The sequence below is a fragment of the Labrus mixtus genome, chromosome 13, assembly GCF_963584025.1.
Source record: "Labrus mixtus chromosome 13, fLabMix1.1, whole genome shotgun sequence".
NCBI lineage: Eukaryota > Metazoa > Chordata > Actinopteri > Labriformes > Labridae > Labrus > Labrus mixtus.
Window position 1 is genome coordinate 25,465,781 of NC_083624.1, and position 19,702 is coordinate 25,485,482.

At 39.2% G+C, this 19,702-nt stretch overlaps 1 protein-coding gene across 1 annotated transcript in view; it reads left to right on the forward strand.

The window, feature by feature from the left end:
• Window positions 1-17,635, forward strand: part of scn1laa (sodium channel, voltage-gated, type I-like, alpha) — a 29,291-nt gene extending 11,656 nt beyond the window's left edge. Inside the window, exons 10-27 of the mRNA XM_061054375.1 lie at window positions 3,133-3,339; window positions 3,633-3,902; window positions 5,366-5,737; window positions 7,161-7,278; window positions 7,357-7,595; window positions 7,692-7,865; window positions 7,960-8,316; window positions 8,413-8,892; window positions 10,579-10,708; window positions 10,815-10,969; window positions 11,122-11,295; window positions 11,416-11,538; window positions 13,924-14,193; window positions 14,317-14,373; window positions 15,065-15,206; window positions 15,374-15,474; window positions 15,582-15,852; window positions 15,986-17,635. Of these exons, the coding sequence (XP_060910358.1) occupies window positions 3,133-3,339; window positions 3,633-3,902; window positions 5,366-5,737; window positions 7,161-7,278; window positions 7,357-7,595; window positions 7,692-7,865; window positions 7,960-8,316; window positions 8,413-8,892; window positions 10,579-10,708; window positions 10,815-10,969; window positions 11,122-11,295; window positions 11,416-11,538; window positions 13,924-14,193; window positions 14,317-14,373; window positions 15,065-15,206; window positions 15,374-15,474; window positions 15,582-15,852; window positions 15,986-17,166 (4,821 nt within the window). The 3' untranslated portion in view covers window positions 17,167-17,635. The remainder of the gene's footprint in view (window positions 1-3,132; window positions 3,340-3,632; window positions 3,903-5,365; window positions 5,738-7,160; window positions 7,279-7,356; window positions 7,596-7,691; window positions 7,866-7,959; window positions 8,317-8,412; window positions 8,893-10,578; window positions 10,709-10,814; window positions 10,970-11,121; window positions 11,296-11,415; window positions 11,539-13,923; window positions 14,194-14,316; window positions 14,374-15,064; window positions 15,207-15,373; window positions 15,475-15,581; window positions 15,853-15,985) is intronic.
• Window positions 17,636-19,702: the final 2,067 nt, after the last annotated feature.

The window sequence follows — 19,702 nt, forward strand, 5'->3', positions numbered from 1 at the left end:
CTCTGAACCGTACAGAAGAACAGACTTTACATTGCTTTTGTATTGGAGCATCTTTGTTTTAAGGCTGTAGTGTTTTGATCTCCAGATGGGACGGAGTTGGGAGAAGGCACCCTGAGCCTTTCCCAGCCTTGCTTTGATGTCTTTTGATGCCCCGCTGTCCTTACTGATGAGACTGCCCAGATAGGTGAAATCTTCCACAAACTCAAGTGGTTCCTCATTAACAAGGATGACTGCTGTGGGGATGGAGTTGACACACATCACTTGTGTTTTGGAGGTGTTGATACTGAGCCCAACTTGTTTGGCAAAGTTGTTCAGCCTATCAGTTTTAGCCTGTATGTTGTACTGGTTGGTTGATAGGAGAGCAAGATCATCAGCGAAGTCAAGATCTTCCAGCTGGGAGAACAGAGTCCACTGGATGCCTCTGGGTCTGTCTGCTGTGGTGTTGGTTGTGATCCAGTCTATGGCGACCAGGAAGAGGATAGGGGAGATGATGCACCCCTGTCTCACTCCGGACTGCACAGAAAACCACTCAGAAAGGTCATTTCCCATGATGACACTACACTCAAAATGTTCATAGAATGTTTTTATGATTGAGATGATCTTTTGGTATTCCATAGGAGTGCAGTATCTTCCAGAGGGTGTTTCGGTGGACACTGTCGAAGGCCTTCCTGAAGTCCACGAAGTTGATGAAAAGGGATGTGTTCCATTCCAAGCACTGCTCTATGATGTTACGCAGAGCAAAGATCTGGTCCATACATCCTCTTCCCTTCCTGTTTGAAGCCCAGGACCTTTTGTGCTGTTTCAGAGTATATGGTCTTGATAATATTCCATTTGCTGTTTATGGTGGGTTCTTCTTCCATTTCAGAGGAAGCCTCTGGCGTGCTGAAGCGGTTTCTGAGTTCCAACACAAACTCCTTGTTTTTCTTTGGATACTGGAGTTTTGCAATGTCCAGTTTCTTCTGCCAGTGGCTTTTTGGGATTGACTTCTTCAACTTGAGTTTAATGGTGGCAGCAATTAGGTGGTGGTCGCTATAGGCATCTGCACCCCGGTAAGCTCTAACATCTTGCAGTGACCTGCGCCATTCACCATTAATGATGATGTGGTTGATTTGGTTGATGGTCCTACCATCAGGTGACTGCCATGTGAGCTTATGGATGTTCTTGTGTGGGAAGATGGTACCGCCGATGACCAGCTTGTTTTTCATGTAGACATCAACAAGGCGTTCACCATTGTTGTTTCTTTCGCCACATTGCCCATTGCCCTCTCGTTGTTGGAATTTTCGGTTCCCACTTTGGCATTCATGTCACCAGTTAGGAGAAGAACGTTGTGTTGGGGTACCTTTGAAACTGCCATTTGCAGTTGTTCATACCAGTCGTCTTTGACCTCCTCCTCAGCCTCGTTGGTTGGTGCATAGCACTGTAAGATGGTGAGTTTACAGTACTTTGAGTTGAGGCGTACTCGGATCAGCCTTTCACTTACTGGTTCCCACTCCAGCAAGGTTTTGGCCTTCTCCTTAGAGATTAAGATGGCTACACCATGTGTGTGGGTGTTCTCGTGGCCAGAATGGAGGATGACAGACCCATCATGCAGGACTTGACGACCGGAGCCAGTCCAGTGACGCTCACTTATCCCCAGGATGTCCAGGTGGTACCTTTTCATCTCACTGAGGACTTGTGCTGTCTTGGTGGTCTCAAACCTGGTTCGGATGTTCCATGCTCCAATGCGGATCTTGGTTTTAGGCCCTAGTAGGCCCTCTTTCGCACTCCTGACTTCCTTTCGGCTTTCATCAGAAGTGGTCATACTGCCACCCAAAGAATTTGGGTGGCCGGGGTCTACAATGGGCCTGATGTCAATAGGATTTCTCATTTTGGTTTCTGTAAGAATAGGTTTTTTTACGGGGTTGCGTTGTTAGCGCCACGCCCAACCCCCAACCTGGAGGACCAGGTGCTGCCTTTTGTCTCACTCCTCACCTAAGACCAGTCTGGTATGGTTGAACCTGCCAGGAGCCATAGGCTCCCTCCAGCATAGCTCTCAGGATCATAGAAGTACGCAAGCCTCTCTACCACGGCAAGGTCACAAGGGATGTTCTTACCAATAATTGCACTTCTCTTTTTTTCAAATTATTGAGTCATTACCTCGGATCAATGTTTAGTCCACATTTTCCTTTGTAGCTCAGGTTTGTGTAAAGATGTGACCTTAAAAGCCATCATAGGTTCATTCTTGGTCCTCTGGTTGCTCATTGACCCAGTAAGCTGAACTGGTTTAGTGGCAGGTTTCTAAAAATGTTAGAGTATACTCGATCTGTACGCTTCTGTAAATACAAGTACAGGCAGTGCTTCCTGTGTTAAGGTGGGGCTTATACAAAGACAAAGCATTCTAGCATTACAATGGTGGCATTAAAGACTGATTAAACAAACCTGAATGAAGTGCAGGTGCAATTTGGTCAACACACAAAGATGAGTCCCACGGCTACTCAAGTAAACACAGCTTGAATAGCCTTAAGGGCAGAGAGCCGTCAACTGAATGGAGCTGGTTAACATTATAATATCTAGCAGGTAAAGCAAACACGTATACAGCAAAGCTCCTACTACTGTTTGTAGTCGGATAGCATTACTTGTTTGGTGACTATGAACAAGCCCTTTTATGTGTTGGTGTTTTGGTCATGATATGGAACAGCGGATTTCTATAAGATTATTTTTCATTGTTTCTCTCCCTTTTTTTTTTTTTGATTGAAAACCAAATCCAAATTTAAAGTTCCTGACGGTAAAATGTTTAGTAATTACCAACAAAAACATCAGGAAAACATCCAACTGTTTGCATTCATGTTTCTATGACAATTACTATTGTTCTGGATAAATGAGATATCATTTGACAAAAGGAAACTTAACAAATTAGATGTAGTTGGTTATATAAGTTTCTTATTCTGGAGAAAGTTATGGAGTTTATTTTCTTCTCTGGAAAAATCATTTTTTAAATATATATGTTTGTATAGTGATAAACGAATAAAGAGGCAGAGGCACATCCATACACTCTGCTGACCATTAAACTGCAGCCAAACCTCATGGTTGTCATTTCAAAACTTCATTTCTTGCTCGTTGCACAAAAAAAAAAAAAAATGTTTTTCCTTCCAGACGCTGCGGGCAGCTGGGAAGCCCTACATGGTTTTTTTCGTGCTGGTGATATTCCTCGGTTCTTTCTACCTGGTCAACCTGATCTTGGCTGTAGTTGCTATGGCCTATGAGGAGCAGAGCCAGGCCACCATAAAGGAGGCAAAGGAGAAGGAGGAGGAGTTTCAGGCTATGCTTGAGCAGCTGAAACGGCAGCAAGAGGAAGCCCAGGTAATGGAAAATCCAAGATACCATCACTGCAGCATATAAATATACACATATAGGTACCCTTAATCTGTTTTAATTCAACATTATTAATCTGTAACATATTGAGTAACTAAAGCTGTATTACATATAGTTGTGTATAAAATGTAATATACTTAAATGAACTGTAATGGAGTACAAAATAAGTTGCTTAATTTTTTTTTCTTCATCCAGGTAAACATTTCTATGACGACAATATTGCAATATCTGGATTTATTTTATAAGATTGAGTTTGCCTTTGCTCCCTCTTTCCTGATCAGGCGGCAGTATCTGCAGCTGCTGCAGAGGGTGGAGGGGTCGGCGACAACGTTGGAGGGACTGAGAGCTCTTCTGGCACTTCCAAGCTCAGCTCCAAAAGTGCCAAAGAGAGACGCAACAGGCGGAAGAAAAGGAAGGAGGAGCAGGGCAAAGGAGCTGACGAGAAGTTTGCTCAATCGGAGTCCCAAGACAGTGTGAAGAAAGGTCGCTGCCGCTTCTCAGTGGATGCAAACCTGCTCAACTATGACATGAAATGCTCAACAGCACATCAGGTTCAGTACAATCTGTCAGTATGATTTGTTAATGGAACTGTCATATTTATCTACCTCTTCATTTAGAAATGTTGCCTGGATTAAAGCTTGATATGCACCTCCTAAATTAGAATTACATTTTGGTGAATCTACTAAATATAAACAATTCATACTTTGTTTTCAGTACATCCCTCCTAAATGATAATGGTATATGGCATTCTCCATTGTTTATGTTCATGTTTTAACCAGAGAAATTACAACCTAGAAAACATTGCAGTGCCTTTAATTTAAAAAAAAAAAAAAAAAAGATACTGTGTGTGTTGTCTCTCTTTAACGTGTATCTATAAGAACAGTTGCTGAGCTTTCAATGAGTGATAGTGGGAGAAACAAATGGATTGATCAGACAATTACCAAACTTTCCTTTACAGCTGTTTGAATTGCTGATAGTTCCAGGCAGTTCTAACGTGGAAGTGTTTGATTTTAAAATATTAATGTGTGTTTTGGACAGTTGCTAACTTGCGTGATTTGCACAAGTTGCTTAAATTGTTGTGATTACTTTGATATCATGCCGTTTAAGTGGCCAAAAACAATCTTCATCATTGTCTTCTTCATCATAATCATCCTCATCTTTTCTTCTTGAAAGCATCAACTTTGTTTATTCTATCAAGATATTTTTTTTTCTTCTAACAAGGTATAACATTATAATGACTTTCATTACAATAATAACACCAACCAATCATCATCATCATCATCATCATCACCATCATCACCATCGTCATCATCATCATCATCACCATCATCATCATCATCATCATCATCATCATCACCATCGTCATCATCATCATCATCATCACCATCGTCATCATCATCATCATCACCATCATCATCATCATCATCATCACCATCACCATCGTCATCATCATCATCATCACCATCGTCATCATCACCATCATCATCATCACCATCATCATCATCAACATCATCATCATCATCATCATCATCATCATCATCATCATCACTTCCATAGTCATCATGATCATCATCATCATCATCACCATCATCATCATCACTATCATCATCATCATCATCATCATCATCACCTCCATAGTCATCATCATCATCATCATCATCATCATCACCTCCATAGTCATCATGATCATGATCATCATCTTTTTCTCTTCATCATCTTTGTCATTATCATCATAATAATGATTAATCATCATCATCATCATATTTATGATCATCATCATTACCTTTCTATCTTCATCATTCTTATAATCATCATTATCCCCATCATTGCCATCAACAATATTATCATGGTCATGAACATCTTCATCATCAATATCATCATCTTCTTCATCGTCATCATCCTGCCATGCTCTCTCTAGTATTTCCTTTATACATGTAATGATTGTTGCCATGGATATAACTGCCTCTGTACGAGCAGTATCAGGTGTCCACTGAAGAATATCTTTCTCTCCTAGTCCTTTCTGAGTTTTCGTGGCCCCCTGTTCTCACCCAGACGGAACAGCAGAACCAGCATTTTCAGTTTCCAGAGCCAAGCACAGGACATGGGGTCAGAAAATGAGTTTGCTGATGATGAGAACAGCATTTTTGATGACAACCTGAGTCGGAGGGGCTCACTGTTTTTCCCCACCAGTCGTGATCGAAACAGCAGCAGTGTGAGCCAGGGCAGCTTCTTGCCCAATTTCTTACTTCAAACCAATGGGATCAAACATAGCTCTGTAGACTGCAATGGAGTTGTGTCTCTGATGGGATGGAATTCACTCCCATCTTCACCTGTTGGGCTCCTTTTGCCAAAAGTGACGGTAGATACGGCCTCTACTGGAGACAATGTAAGAAAGGGGAGCCCAGAACATAAGGCCCTTTTCATTTGCTTATAGCTCTTTCTTCATTCTTCTTTTTCTTTGTTCATCGCGGGCTGTCTTCAACTTCGAATCAATTTAGCATGTTTTGGTTTCAGTGTGATCGGTATGTTAAATACCAATCTTTGGATGCATTTCTGTGAAACGTTGTTTCTTTTATTGATCATTTTTGTTGGTGCCAAAGTGGATACATTTGTCTGTGCTTAATACTAAAACCGCATGCTAAAAGAGCTATTCACGCTTCAAAATGTTGCTTCATTAAGCATGAATTTTGCTTTTTTAGAATGACTGATATGTCAAAGTCTAGCTATTGTTTTGTATTTTGCATGGTATATTGATTATTTCTTGCATTTTCTTCGTCAAAATGAAATTTTTGTTTTTTGACAAACATCTTTGCTAAATGCTAATGTTGCTATGTTAACTTGCTCACAGTAAAAATGCTTACACGCTTATATCAAGTCTACTAATTTTACCATCTGGATGTAGCATTTTAGCTTAGCAAGATCTACATATGGGCACATAACATGCATTACAGTTGGGTAAAAGTATTTGACTAATAAAACTTTTGATCTGATGCTGACCCCAAATTCATTAGAATTAGTTCTCTGGGTCAAATGCATCCGTAGGCTACCATAAACTGTAAAAACAATGGACAGCGGACTACTTCGCCCGCATCAAGTAACACCAAAAGATTTAGATCTCCCCTTGCTGACTAGCTGCCGTAAAAGTCATAAACCCCACCTTTTCTATCTAACTAGATGGGATAGTTCAAACTATGAAAATCAAAATGCACATCAGATACATTTTTCTTGAAATAGGTTTCATCATGATAGTTAAAAAAATATTTTCTATTAGTTAATTGATGCTACAATAAGGCATGAAATGCCATGATTGACAGCTTTGTTTACAAATGCAGCTCCTGCAGTGCTGTGAACACTAGATTAGCAGAGTACAGCAGAAATGGCTAGAGGAAACGTAATGAACACAAACACAAGAGTCATTGAACATCCCTATGAGTGTCTGTTTCAAATCGACAAAAATCAAATCTGCTGTGGACTGTACCCACCTGAGGTATTTCTGCCGTATTACTGATAAGTAAAATGTGTATGTAATATGTTTTTGTTCGCGGAAGCAGCATGACATCAATAGTGCTGCACTTCCTGCCCATCTAATAACAGAGAGCTTGACTGAAAGATTTTTTTACTCTTGTAAACTATGGGTGGAAAAATGTAACTGTCTAATACAGAATTCCTTTTGCTTGTTTTATAGTTTTGCTTTCGCAGCTTATTATGCAAAATACTTGCAAATATCTACCTGGTTGTTTTTTCTGTATAGTCATTTACTTTTCTTTCTGTAGCACAGTTGCATCTTTAACAATGCTTTCTGTTTGCAGGCTGACACCACTGACACAGGTGGAGGAACAAACCCAGAGTGTATGGACTTCCTCGAGGGCCCAGAGGCCCGACAGAGATTGCAGAGTGTTACTAGTGTAATAACGAGCACAATGGGGGGTAGGTGTTTTCACCATGGCATGCATATCAGATATTTTTGATATATATTTATATTATTTATTCTACTGTGTGCATCAGAGCTTGAAGAGTCAAGGAAGAAGTGTCCTCCTTGCTGGTACGATTTTGCCAACACCTTCCTTGTCTGGGAATGTTGTCCAGCCTGGCTGAAGATCAAGAAGTTGATTAATCTGATAGTGATGGATCCATTTACGGACTTAACCATCACTATCTGCATTGCGCTCAACACATTGTTCATGGCTATGGAGCATTACCCAATGAGCGAAGGATTCGCTAACATGCTATGTGTAGGGAATTATGTGAGTAGATTATCGACTACAATTAGTACTTTCTTTTCCTGAAATTTGCATATACCAATGTTTGGCACATCTGTTGTTTTGTTCCCCCCAAAATAGGTATTCACTGGGATTTTTACTGCAGAAATGGTCCTTAAGATCATTGCTATGGACCCGTATTATTACTTCCAGGAGGGATGGAATATTTTTGATGCAATCATTGTCAGTTTAAGCTTGGTGGAGTTTTTTTTGGAACAAAAGGGTAACATGTCTGTCCTGAGATCATTCAGATTGGTAAGTCTTAATATGTGTATCATTGTCAATATTTTAACGTGTATATTGAGTCTATAGATATGTGAAATAATGTTTATTTTTTGTCTTTTTACAGCTTAGAGTATTCAAGCTGGCTAAATCATGGCCCACTCTAAACACCCTTATCAAAATCATTGGTAATTCAGTGGGGGCTTTGGGCAACCTGACGCTCGTGCTGGCCATTATCGTGTTCATCTTTGCTGTGGTGGGCATGCAACTGTTCGGAAAGAACTACAAGGACTGTGTGTGTAAAATCTCTCAAGATTGCACTCTGCCCCGTTGGCACATGAGTGACTTCTTCCATTCATTCCTCATTGTGTTCCGAGTGCTTTGTGGAGAGTGGATAGAGACCATGTGGGACTGTATGGAGGTGGCTGGGACGCCCATGTGCCTCACTGTGTACATGATGGTCATGGTTATTGGAAACCTTGTGGTACATTATCATCGCTTATGGTCAATTCAAGTGCCTTTCGTATGACTATGTGTTTTTTAATGCAAACTTAAACAAAGTCATGTCTTTATCTGATAGGTGCTGAACCTGTTCCTGGCCCTGTTGCTGAGTTCATTCAGTGCTGACAACCTGGCATCGATTGAAGACGACAACGAGATGAACAATTTGCAGATTGCCATTGGACGGATCCAAAATGGCATCGCCTATGTTAAGTCAGCACTTCGAAGTCACTATAGCCGTTTCTGTCTCAGAGATAGGAAAAAAGGGAAGGCTGAGGACAAATCCCTGGAGGAACTGCATAAACCTTTAGGACCTAATTGTGTCCCAAACCACACAATCAAAGACTTTCCCAGAAATGGAAATGGGGATGTTACTGGGGTGGGAAAAAATGGAGACAAATACATCGTAAGCAGCAAGAGTGATGATTCAATAATGTCATTCATCAACAATCCCAGTCTTACTGTGACTGTTCCCATTGCTGTGGGCGAGTCAGACTTTGAAAACCTAAACACAGAGGACTTCAGCAGCCTCTCGTCTGATGCAGTCGGATGTCGTGTGGTAGGGATGCTCTTTTTTCTGGCTATGCATGACTAAAGTTTAAGATGTATGAAGAGTCAGTTGTGGGTTTCTGCGTTTGTATCTGTTGCTGTTGTGTCTAAGTGGTGTGATTTAGTGAAACACTTTGCCCACGACCCATGTCAATGACGATTGACTAAGTGACATCATGTTTCCCGTAAAGATCCCATATACCACAACCCTCTATGCATGTAGAAACCATATAGAGGGGAAAATACTTGCCTGGAGATTACATTATGTGCCAATTAGGCCTGAGTGCTTTGGAGCTAAATCCAACTCTTAAAGGGGCTGGTTAGCTTGTGTACTTACTTGTACTGACTATAATATCTCCAGGCAATATTTCTGTGCCCATCTGTGTAAAAGCTGTACTTGATTGCTTTACAGATGCTCTAAAAAGTTTTAAGTAGACTTATCAGAACGCTACACACATTTTGTGTTCCTATTCAGTCCATCTCCAGTCCTGAATTTGTATTTGGGTTTATGTGAGAATCCTTAATAATGCAAACATCAGGGAAAACCTGTTCTTATCTAAATGAATGTAATAGACTCATTTTGCCTTTTCTCATTGACTTCACTAATAGTTTTATTTGGTTTTATTGATTTAATTGTATCATAATTCTTTTTAAGATTCATTTTTGGGCTTTTCGTGCCCCTAATGGAGAGATAGGACAGTGGATAGAGTCGGAAAATAGGGAATGACAGTAGGGAATGACAGCTACAGGTTGGACTCAAAACCTGGGCTGCCCCACACCTATCATAATTCATTTTTGTGTTTTCACCTTTGTACATTCTGGGGTTTTGATAAAAAAACGTTTTTTTGCAGTTTTGCAGCATGAAAAAACAACAACTATAAACTCTTAATGCCGCATTTCCCGCCCAGTACAGTAGAACAAACCAACAACTCAAACACTCTGATGCTCACACATACTTCATTCCCTGCACTGCATTAGCTGGTCCCAGGGCAGCCAAGTGCTCCTGCATGCTCCAGGAAGGCATTCAGTCTGTTCTCATTTACCAGCTATTAGCAGACACACCCTGTAGAAAGCCATACAACAACAGGCTGAAGTAGAGACCATGTTGCTACTGTACAACAGTGTCAGGCATTCACATTTTAACAATTTTGCTCTGCCTTATTAAATATGCTGTGTTTTTATATTTCTAATGAATACATGGAACAAGTAGTGTGCATATTTTGTTTGTCTCTAAATGGCAAACAATTGTCAGTGGAAACAGATCATGCTAGCAAGACAGTTCTCTTATCTTTGTACTCTTACTGATCCTAATAAGTCACAGCAGCTGTTTGACCGTCATAACCAGAGTTCAGTGGGATAGACAACAGGAACAATCGAGTAGGAGTATCCTAGTGTTTGGTGTGATCTTTTGGCTTAAAAAAAATGGAATATGCAGAGAAGATTCTGTTAAACATTGTCCAGCAGATAGTAATTATTTCATGGTCCTGGTTTAAGCCGTCATGCTTTGGCTTTCAAATGAGTGCATGTCTATGATTCTTGTTGAGTTCTAGGCAGTCTTACTATTTTGTCTAAAAGAAACCTTGTTAAAGCTATATGGGATGCAAGAAGCATGTTTTACGCATGTCAGCCTCTTACATTTGCCATGAATCTGTTATATTTGCTTATTGTACTTGTTTTTACTCTGCTTAATCTGCAGCTCATACAAGACGATGGTCAGTTTAGCTCCTCTGAGGGCAGCACGGTGGACGGTATGGCAGGAGAGGGAGGAGAGTCAGACGACTTTGATCTGGAAGAAGCTATGGAGCCAGATTCTTGCTTCCCTGAAGGTACTGTATATACCAATACAACCAGTGCCACCTGCTATAGCCTGAGTGTAAAACTTTTTTTTTTATCATGCTGAAAATTCACTCTTTCCCCTCTGTTCCCTCACAGGATGTGTGCAAAAGTACAAATGCTGTCAAGTTAACGTGGAAGTGGGCCGCTGGAAGATGTGGTGGACCCTAAGAAAGACCTGTTTCCGGATAGTGGAGCACAACTGGTTTGAGAGCTTCATTATCTTCATGATCTTGCTCAGCAGTGGAGCACTGGTGAGTGTATTGGGAGAAAATGTCAATTGATTCCTTGTTGATATTTTTTTTTTTTTGCTGGATTTTGCCACCCTTACCTATCAACACACTGTTTTAGGCGTTCTTTCTAAATGTCTCTTTATTTCTGATTTACTCTCTGCCTTCACATCCAGGCCTTGGAAGACGTCAACATTGAAAAGAGGAAGACTATTAAAACGGTGCTGGAGTTTGCCGACAAAATCTTCACCTACATCTTCATCCTGGAGATGTTACTGAAGTGGGTGGCGTATGGATTCGCCAAGTATTTCACAAATGCCTGGTGCTGGCTGGACTTCCTCATTGTTGATGTAAGCATAAGATACTCATACACTTTTGTTTTGAGAGTAGTAGTAGTACCTGAAAATGATCTCTTAAGGTATTTCCATGCCCAGCGAATGACCTAACATCAGTGTTTGCTTGTGTTCTAGGTCTCACTGGTTAGTTTGGTAGCAAACTCCATGAACTATTCTGACCTCGGTGCCATCAAGTCTCTAAGAACACTGCGAGCTCTGAGGCCCCTGAGAGCCTTGTCACGTTTCGAAGGCATGAGGGTAAGAGTCACTTGATTACCCCAACCACTCTGAGTCACAGAGCACTGTCTAATACTAGTTCATAACACTGTTCAGAAAACAGACTCTGGAGTCCTAAAACAGTATGAAGTTTCAAGACTTGGCATGACCTATTGAGTTAATCCCCTAAACAATGTGATGCATGTAAATGAAGCAATCCTCTTCTTCCCTGATCCTCTTCTCCAGCTGTTATTTCAGGGTTCAGAGTTGATTACCTCACCACTTTAAAATCATCATGTTTTCTGTGTATACACTGTTGGTGCAGAGTTCCCAACAACAAATTAATTTGACATTTTAGGGAATGTACTGGTTCACTTTGTTGTTGACTGGTTGATAATACAAGATTGATTCTTGATATCTGTTCAACATATAGGACACAAGTTTAGCAGGTAACAGGGTAGAAGACAAAGATATTCAAAGGTAAATCAAGTCCTCCCATGAACATCATCAGCTAATTAACCTATTAAAACCATAAAAAAAACAAAAGGCCCTTTCTTACACCACGCAGAAAGCAAAGGCATGAGGCGCTGCACGTATCATTTATAGTTTCTGAGTAATGCAATAGTCATTTTCACCCCCAGTACCCACATTGCACAAATATTAACTGTACATATGGCCTTCTATGCACCCGTGGTTGGTTGTACAATGAGACATGAACAAGTGTTTGGTGGTGCTTGCTATCTTGTAGTTCAGACAGTGAATGTGCCATTCATCAACTAAAACCTGGTCTAAAGTCAATGGCACAGTAATTTACCTGCTATTTAAAGGTCACATCATTAAAATGGAAAGATACACTATCTTAGTCACAACACACGTGCATTTTCTGATGTCGGTCAAATGGAGTTGTTGATGGGACAGAGGAGTGGGGGACATGAGGACACACTTTCTGACGCCTCGTCCCTCATCTGCTTCACCTTCAGACTCCAGCTGGAGCCCTCATGTGTGCTTTCTGAAATGCATGCTCTCTAAGCACACAGTAAAGAAACACACAGACCCAATGGCACATACACACATGAGGGACACAAACATTGTAAGTCATGAAAATAACTTCAAATTTCACCTGCAATTTAAGTCCATAAACATTTATACACACTGTCCAGTGAGACTATGCATTCAGCGATGAATACTGTACGGCCATATGAGCCAGCAACAAAGTTAAAATAATTGAGTAACACTGCCAACCTAACTATAGATCCTGACAGCAATAACAGCTGATCTTCTAGTGTTAATCTCTGTTCAAAGTGAGACATAATTGCTTCAAACTTCAATCCACACATTACAATATTTCATATAGTGGCCTGGGAGTGTTTTTTGTGTACAGGGACACAGTACAAGAAGAGCAGAAAAAGATCCCTGAATGACTCAAACCAGGTCTATTAAACAAGGCGAACATTATATCAATACTACATTGTTGCCAAAATTGTTGGCTTTAAAAGAGAATGGGAGCTTCATATCCAGAAGCGCCACTAGTTGTATTGTCTTAAATTTGCACATAGCTTGGTCAACTGTGTGGACTGGTTTCCAGTCTTTATGCTAAGCTAGCTAAGCTAAGCTTACATCTCCTTGTTTCATGTTCATGATTAACAGCTAAATAAGAGATAGATATTCATCAACCTAATGTTAAGCAAGAAAGGGAAAAACCTATTTCCAGAATATTAAACTGTTCCTTCCTTATTTTAAAAGAAAATTTTAAAAAAAGTACTTAAAACCTTTGCAGTGTTTTCCTTTGCTGTGTAGGCATGGGCCAAACTGTGTTTGATGACTTACGTAACTGCAGTGGGTTGCCAGCTGCTGGAATCAATTTAGCATGTATTGATTAGTAACTTTCATATTGTGGTGGTCTAGATTTACAGCACTGTGAAGATGATGGTCTTTCCTCATGTGGTAGCCACGTGTGTTCTCTTATTTGCATGAACAGCTTCTCATGTGCGTTATTAGCCCTACATTAGCTTTCTATCTGATTTCACTGTTTTGGATATTATTTGCTGGGTTCTTTAACATGATGTCTTCTTGTTTTATTTATGTTTCTGTTCACAGTAATCACAATTTGTGGTGTCATCTCGCCTCTACAAGGTGTTTTGTTTTAATATTTCTATAAAACTCAGAAGAAACCCCATACTCTTAGATAAATAGCATTTTTTTCCCTGCCTCTTTTCCTAATTCTTTCCCCACCTTAAAAATGCACATATCATCGTGTTTGAGCTTTGGTGTTTGTCATAGCTGTGATGAGCTCATGGCTCTGAAGCATTCACTCTTGTGTTCTCCTGTTCTTACCATCGCCACAGTATACAGTGTTATACATAAGGTTTACATTTTGGGACCTCTTCCTGCTGAACTCATGGATTGTATTTTTTGGTTTGCGTGCAGGTGGTTGTCAATGCCCTACTGGGAGCCATTCCTTCCATTTTCAACGTGCTGCTGGTTTGTCTCATCTTCTGGCTCATCTTCAGCATCATGGGAGTCAACTTATTTGCGGGGAAGTTCTACCGTTGTGTCAACAAAACTACAGATGAGATTTTACCTACATCAATTGTGAAAAACCAGTTAAATTGTACAAACCTAAATGGTAGCCGCTGGAAAAACGTCAAAATCAACTTTGACAATGTTGGCTTTGGTTACCTTGCACTGCTTCAAGTGGTAAGTGTGAAGTAAAATGTGTAAGTTGTTGTATCATGACATGTACACTTCTTTGTTAAAAATCAGGCAATGTTGAAACGATTCATAGGCTTTTTCAATATTATATTGTTCATTTTTGTACAGGCTACATTCAAAGGCTGGATGGAAATCATGTACGCTGCTGTGGACTCTCAAAGCATGGTAATAAAAAGTTCATGACTAGCTAATCTTGTATGCTACAGTTTTTGAGCTCTTTTTTTTCTGCCTCAATATCACACAAAAAAACAATGCATGAGATATGTGTGATACCAGACAACATTTGTGATATCATTGTAGCTTCTTTTTTAACACAAAGCCAATTTTAAAGAGTAAAAAGTAAGATTTTGCCTTTATTTGGATAGGACAGTGGATAGAGTAGGAAACCAGGTGAGGGAGTAAATGACATGCAGGAAAGGATTTGAACCCGGGTCATCTGCTTGAAGGACTATAGCCTCTGTACATGGGGCGCGACCTAATCGCTAGGTGCTCAGCTTTGACTCATATCAGAACTTAAAAGAGAAGGTCAATTGCATTTTGTTACACTGAGGGAGAAAAAAATAAAACGGTATATCTCAAATGCTAAGTACTTTAGTAGAGACATATCTCTAGATTTGTATGCCCATCTGTTGTGTAAAAAACGGGTGCTGTTGTAGAATGCTCATCATCAAAAGCATTTTCAATATGGGACTTTTAACCCACTTGAGTTTGCAATTACCATTGAATCTTCGGTATTCTCTAACATGTAGAATTAAGAACTATTTGTTTTTCACCAGTTGCCAAATGAACCATGACTGAGATTTTAAGAAATATAACTTTAATGTATTAATATCTCTATTTTCTGTCACTATTATAGGCAGGAGAACAGCCTGAGTATGAGATCAACCTAAAAATGTACATGTATTTTGTTGTTTTCATCATATTTGGAGCGTTCTTCACACTCAATCTCTTTATTGGTGTCATCATAGACAATTTCAATCAACAGAAAAAAAAGATAAGTATCAAACCTTGCTTTCTAATTTAAATTTGATGTATTGACCAAACATTTTGACTTGATGTTAGAGCAAAATGCCTTCCTTAAAAAAAAATCATTTTCTATTTCTGCTGTGTCTTCGCAATAAACGGACCTGTGATTTAACTTGTCTTGCATTGCCTCTTTACCTAGGAGGTCAAGACATCTTCATGACTGAAGAACAGAAAAAATACTACAATGCCATGAAAAAGTTGGGGTCAAAGAAACCACAAAAACCTATTCCTAGACCATCAGTATGTGGCTTTACTCAAAGTGCCATTTTTCTACATTAAAAATCAGATTTTTCTTATCATAGAACTTAAGATGTATCTTTATTTCTCCTCCCTTGTTTCTATTTCAGAACAACATTCAAGGATACATCTTTGACCTGACTACAAAACAAGCATTTGATATTTTAATCATGGTACTAATAGTGCTCAATATGGTGACCATGATGGTGGAAACTGATGAACAGTCAGAAACCAAGATCAACGTTCTCTGGTGGATCAATTTATTATTTATCGTCATCTTCTCTGGAGAGTGTTTGTTGAAGATGATCTCACTCCGCCATTACTTTTTCACAAATGGTTGGAATGTATTTGACTTCATTGTGGTCATCCTGTCAATCATGGGTATGACTGTTCACTGTTACTCTCAAATATGAGTTATTTATTATGTCACTATACATGTATTATTATTATTATTATATTATTATTATAATATATATGTATTATTATTTTTTACATGTTTTGCTCTTTTCCTCAGGTATGTTTCTCTCGGAAGTGATAGAGAAGTATTTCGTTTCACCAACCTTGTTCAGAGTCATCCGATTGGCTCGGATTGGCCGCGTCCTCCGTCTGATCAAAAGTGCCAAAGGAATCCGCACGCTATTGTTTGCATTGATGATGTCACTTCCTGCCTTGTTCAATATTGGGCTCTTGCTTTTCCTTGTGATGTTTATTTACGCCATTTTTGGCATGTCAAACTTTGCGTACGTCAAGAGGGAAAAAGGAATCGACGATCTTTTCAACTTCGAGACATTTGGCAACAGTATGATCTGTTTGTTCCAGATCACAACGTCGGCAGGATGGAGTGATTTACTAGATCCAATTCTTAACAAAAACGAAGATTGTGACATGACATTGGAGCATCCTGGCAGTCCTGGCACAGGAAACTGTGGAAACCCGACTGTGGGAATTGCCTTCTTTGTGAGTTACATCATAATCTGTTTCCTGATTGTGATTAACATGTACATTGCAGTCATCCTGGAAAACTTTGGTGTGGCCACTGAGGAGAGTGCGGACCCTCTAAGTGAGGATGATTTTGAGATGTTTTATGAGGTCTGGGAAAATTTTGATCCTCACGCAACACAGTTCATTGAGTTCAAGAAGTTGGCAGAGTTTGCAGATGAACTGGAACCACCATTGCGCATAGCCAAGCCTAACAAGCTTGAATTGATCTCTATGGATCTACCAATGGTGAGTGGTGAACGAATTCACTGCCTGGACATCCTGTTTGCATTCACAAAACGTGTCCTGGGCGAGGGTGGGGAGATGGACATTTTAAGGGCTCAGATGGAAGAACGCTTCATGGCCTCCAATCCTTCCAAACTGTCCTACGAGCCCATCACTACCACCCTCCGGCGCAAGCAGGAGGACACGTCAGCCATCGTCATCCAGAAAGCATACAGACGGTATGCAATCAGACATTTTGCCACTAAGTCCCCTGATGCATCCAGTGATAGCATTCAAAAGGATGAAAGATTCATTGACAATGAGGATGTTGTCCCAGACAAACTGAAAACAAACGCTAGCACTGAACTAACACCTCCAACAGCCCCTCAACAAGCATGTAACAGTGTGACAATGAATGGAAACAATAAGTATGAAATAGACAAAAGTGAAAAAGAGGTTGCTGGCAAAGATGTCAAGGAGCAAGATATATGAATTAATGCTGGAGATGCATCAAGGACATTTTTATTATTGACTAAATGTTTACAACCTATGCCAGAGACAAAGACATCCATTGGATTCCCTTCCTTAGTACGGCTATCCTTGCCAAACTAACCCTGCTTCTTTGAGTCTAAAGGTTCATTCCTAAACCTGAGGCTCATTCAGGCTGATGTAGGACAATTTGGGCTTTGTTCAGGAGCAAGGATGCCTTATAGGCTGTTGGGATTGGTAAGTGTTCTTAAGGACGCATTAGTTAATGCTATAACTTCTATTGACCATATTCATGGTGGCCATTTTCTTCTGATTTCAAGTGGGAAGCTGAAAAGCTGTTATAATGTCTATGTATGTTTCAGGTTGAAAAAAGTGTAAATGCAGGGTGTCTATTTAACAACATTTGAGCTAAACATCATGAGCGTGGTATCAAGGTAAAATGGCTGCCATGTTAATATGGTGAAGTGCAGCTAGTCTGCTAACCAGTGTCTTGAATTATTGTTATATCACTGACTGTTTTCAAGCAGAAAGAAATGTTTTTATGTTATTACTTTCAGAGATTATGGTTTGGTTAATTGACTTTTTATACATTTTTTTTACACTTTACTAAATGTTTTTTTTCCTTCAGGGGTAGTCTTAACAATGAGCAGAAGTACTTTAAAGCTAATTGTGCTAACTGATAGCTTGACAAATCAAAGAGGCCACATTGGAGCTGCTGCAGTTGACTGGAAATGTAGACATGCATGAATGTTTCTCCATGGTTAAGCATGTTAGAGTGTACTATTTACAGTCGGCCCTTCATGTTTTCATACACACAGTGTAAAGTCATGACATGACATTTTAAGACATTACAGAAACATTATGTTAGCATACAGTCCAAAGAAATTCAGTCTAGTGGGTTGCTTATGTTTTATTATGAATAAGCAGAAAAAATTAATAGAATTTTTTCACATTAACATTTGTTGAACCATAAAATATTTTACATATTTCTTCTCAACCTGCTGTGTGCTATACATATGCTATTTACAATTTGGCTAATTATGTTAATCTTTTATCTCCCATCACCCCCCAAAAAACAGTCTTTAACTAAAGGTTTGCCTTTTAGAAAATGTAAGAAAAACCTTGGGGTTTTTTTGCACACTGTAATGGAATATTACCTCACGTTGACATGACAGTTTGTGTAAGAAAGAGATGATCTGTGATATTGCCTAATTGCAGTACAGCTACATCCCTCCAAAACACAATTATCTTGTGTCTGCCTTTGTCCTAGTTTGATCTGTTTCCGTTGGTTAAATGTTTTGGGTGAAAGCCCTAATGAGTACTTTACAATGATTATGAAATTATGAAAAAATTAGTGTTTATGACATGCAATATAAATCAAATATATTCTATATTATACTGTTGTCAGGGAGACATGGATGTTTCAAATCTATCTGCAGCTTTGAGGTTAAAAATCAAAATTTTGATGAAAATGGACGTATTGGCGGCAATTTTTTCACCATAATTCAAAGTTTGATAATAAGTGATATAATATGGTGTGTAAGCTTTACTTTACTTTTATTTGGACATTGTGACAGAAAAAATGTTACTTGATCTATTATATATTGTGTGCTTTTAGAATATTTTTTTATTAGCCTCGAATTCTTTATTCTGAGAAATATCTGAGGTGAAAGAAGGATGTCAGAACAAGACGTTACTCATCTCATGTTCCCCTGGAGATTTCCTACATCTGTTACAATTTCAAGGTAGCAGTTGTGTTACTTTTGTCTGTCCTTTCCTTTCCATATGACATTCACTGTAAACTGTGTTAAAACTACATCTGTTGGCATACAATATGATTCCATTCATATGAAAATATTTTGCATGCAACTCAAATGTCCAATACTTACCCTATACATTGTGCATAATGAGAGAATGTTTTGATTATGAAGAATTTCACATCTGCCATTATTCTATGCATAATGCTTGTAGTGTACAAATAAACTGCATGCAAGACACTGCTATAACCCATTTCACTGAAACGCCAGAAGAATAAAGATTACATGTACCTCAAGTATTCCTAAAACAATCATTATTCTATCATGCAATATAAAAGATATTTATAGTATTGTTTATGTTACGACTGCAAGAGCATGATTAGGTGTAGACGTTCTTCTAGAATAAGGGGATTTGGTTGAAGGTTGGGTCATTATGTCTTGTATGCTTGTATATTTGTGATCTACTTTTTCCAAAGAGAATGATCATCAGTGCTTCAGTGGAACTGTGAGCCACATTGTGTATGTCTCTTTAGGTCTTTGATTTCACTGTTAAATGATTAGCTCATGTTTGCCCAAAATATTTGACTTATCTTTTAATTTAACTTGTGGTATTTGTGTAATTTCCTCTCAGCTTAAGATCAATTAACTTATCAATTATTTTTGTTGTTTGCACATCCAATCAGTCAATAAATATAGACTCAAAAAGAAAATTAGACATGGGTTTGTTGCTCAGAACTACCAGTTCAGTACATAAGAGAACAGCTCGTGAGTACGTGAGCGTT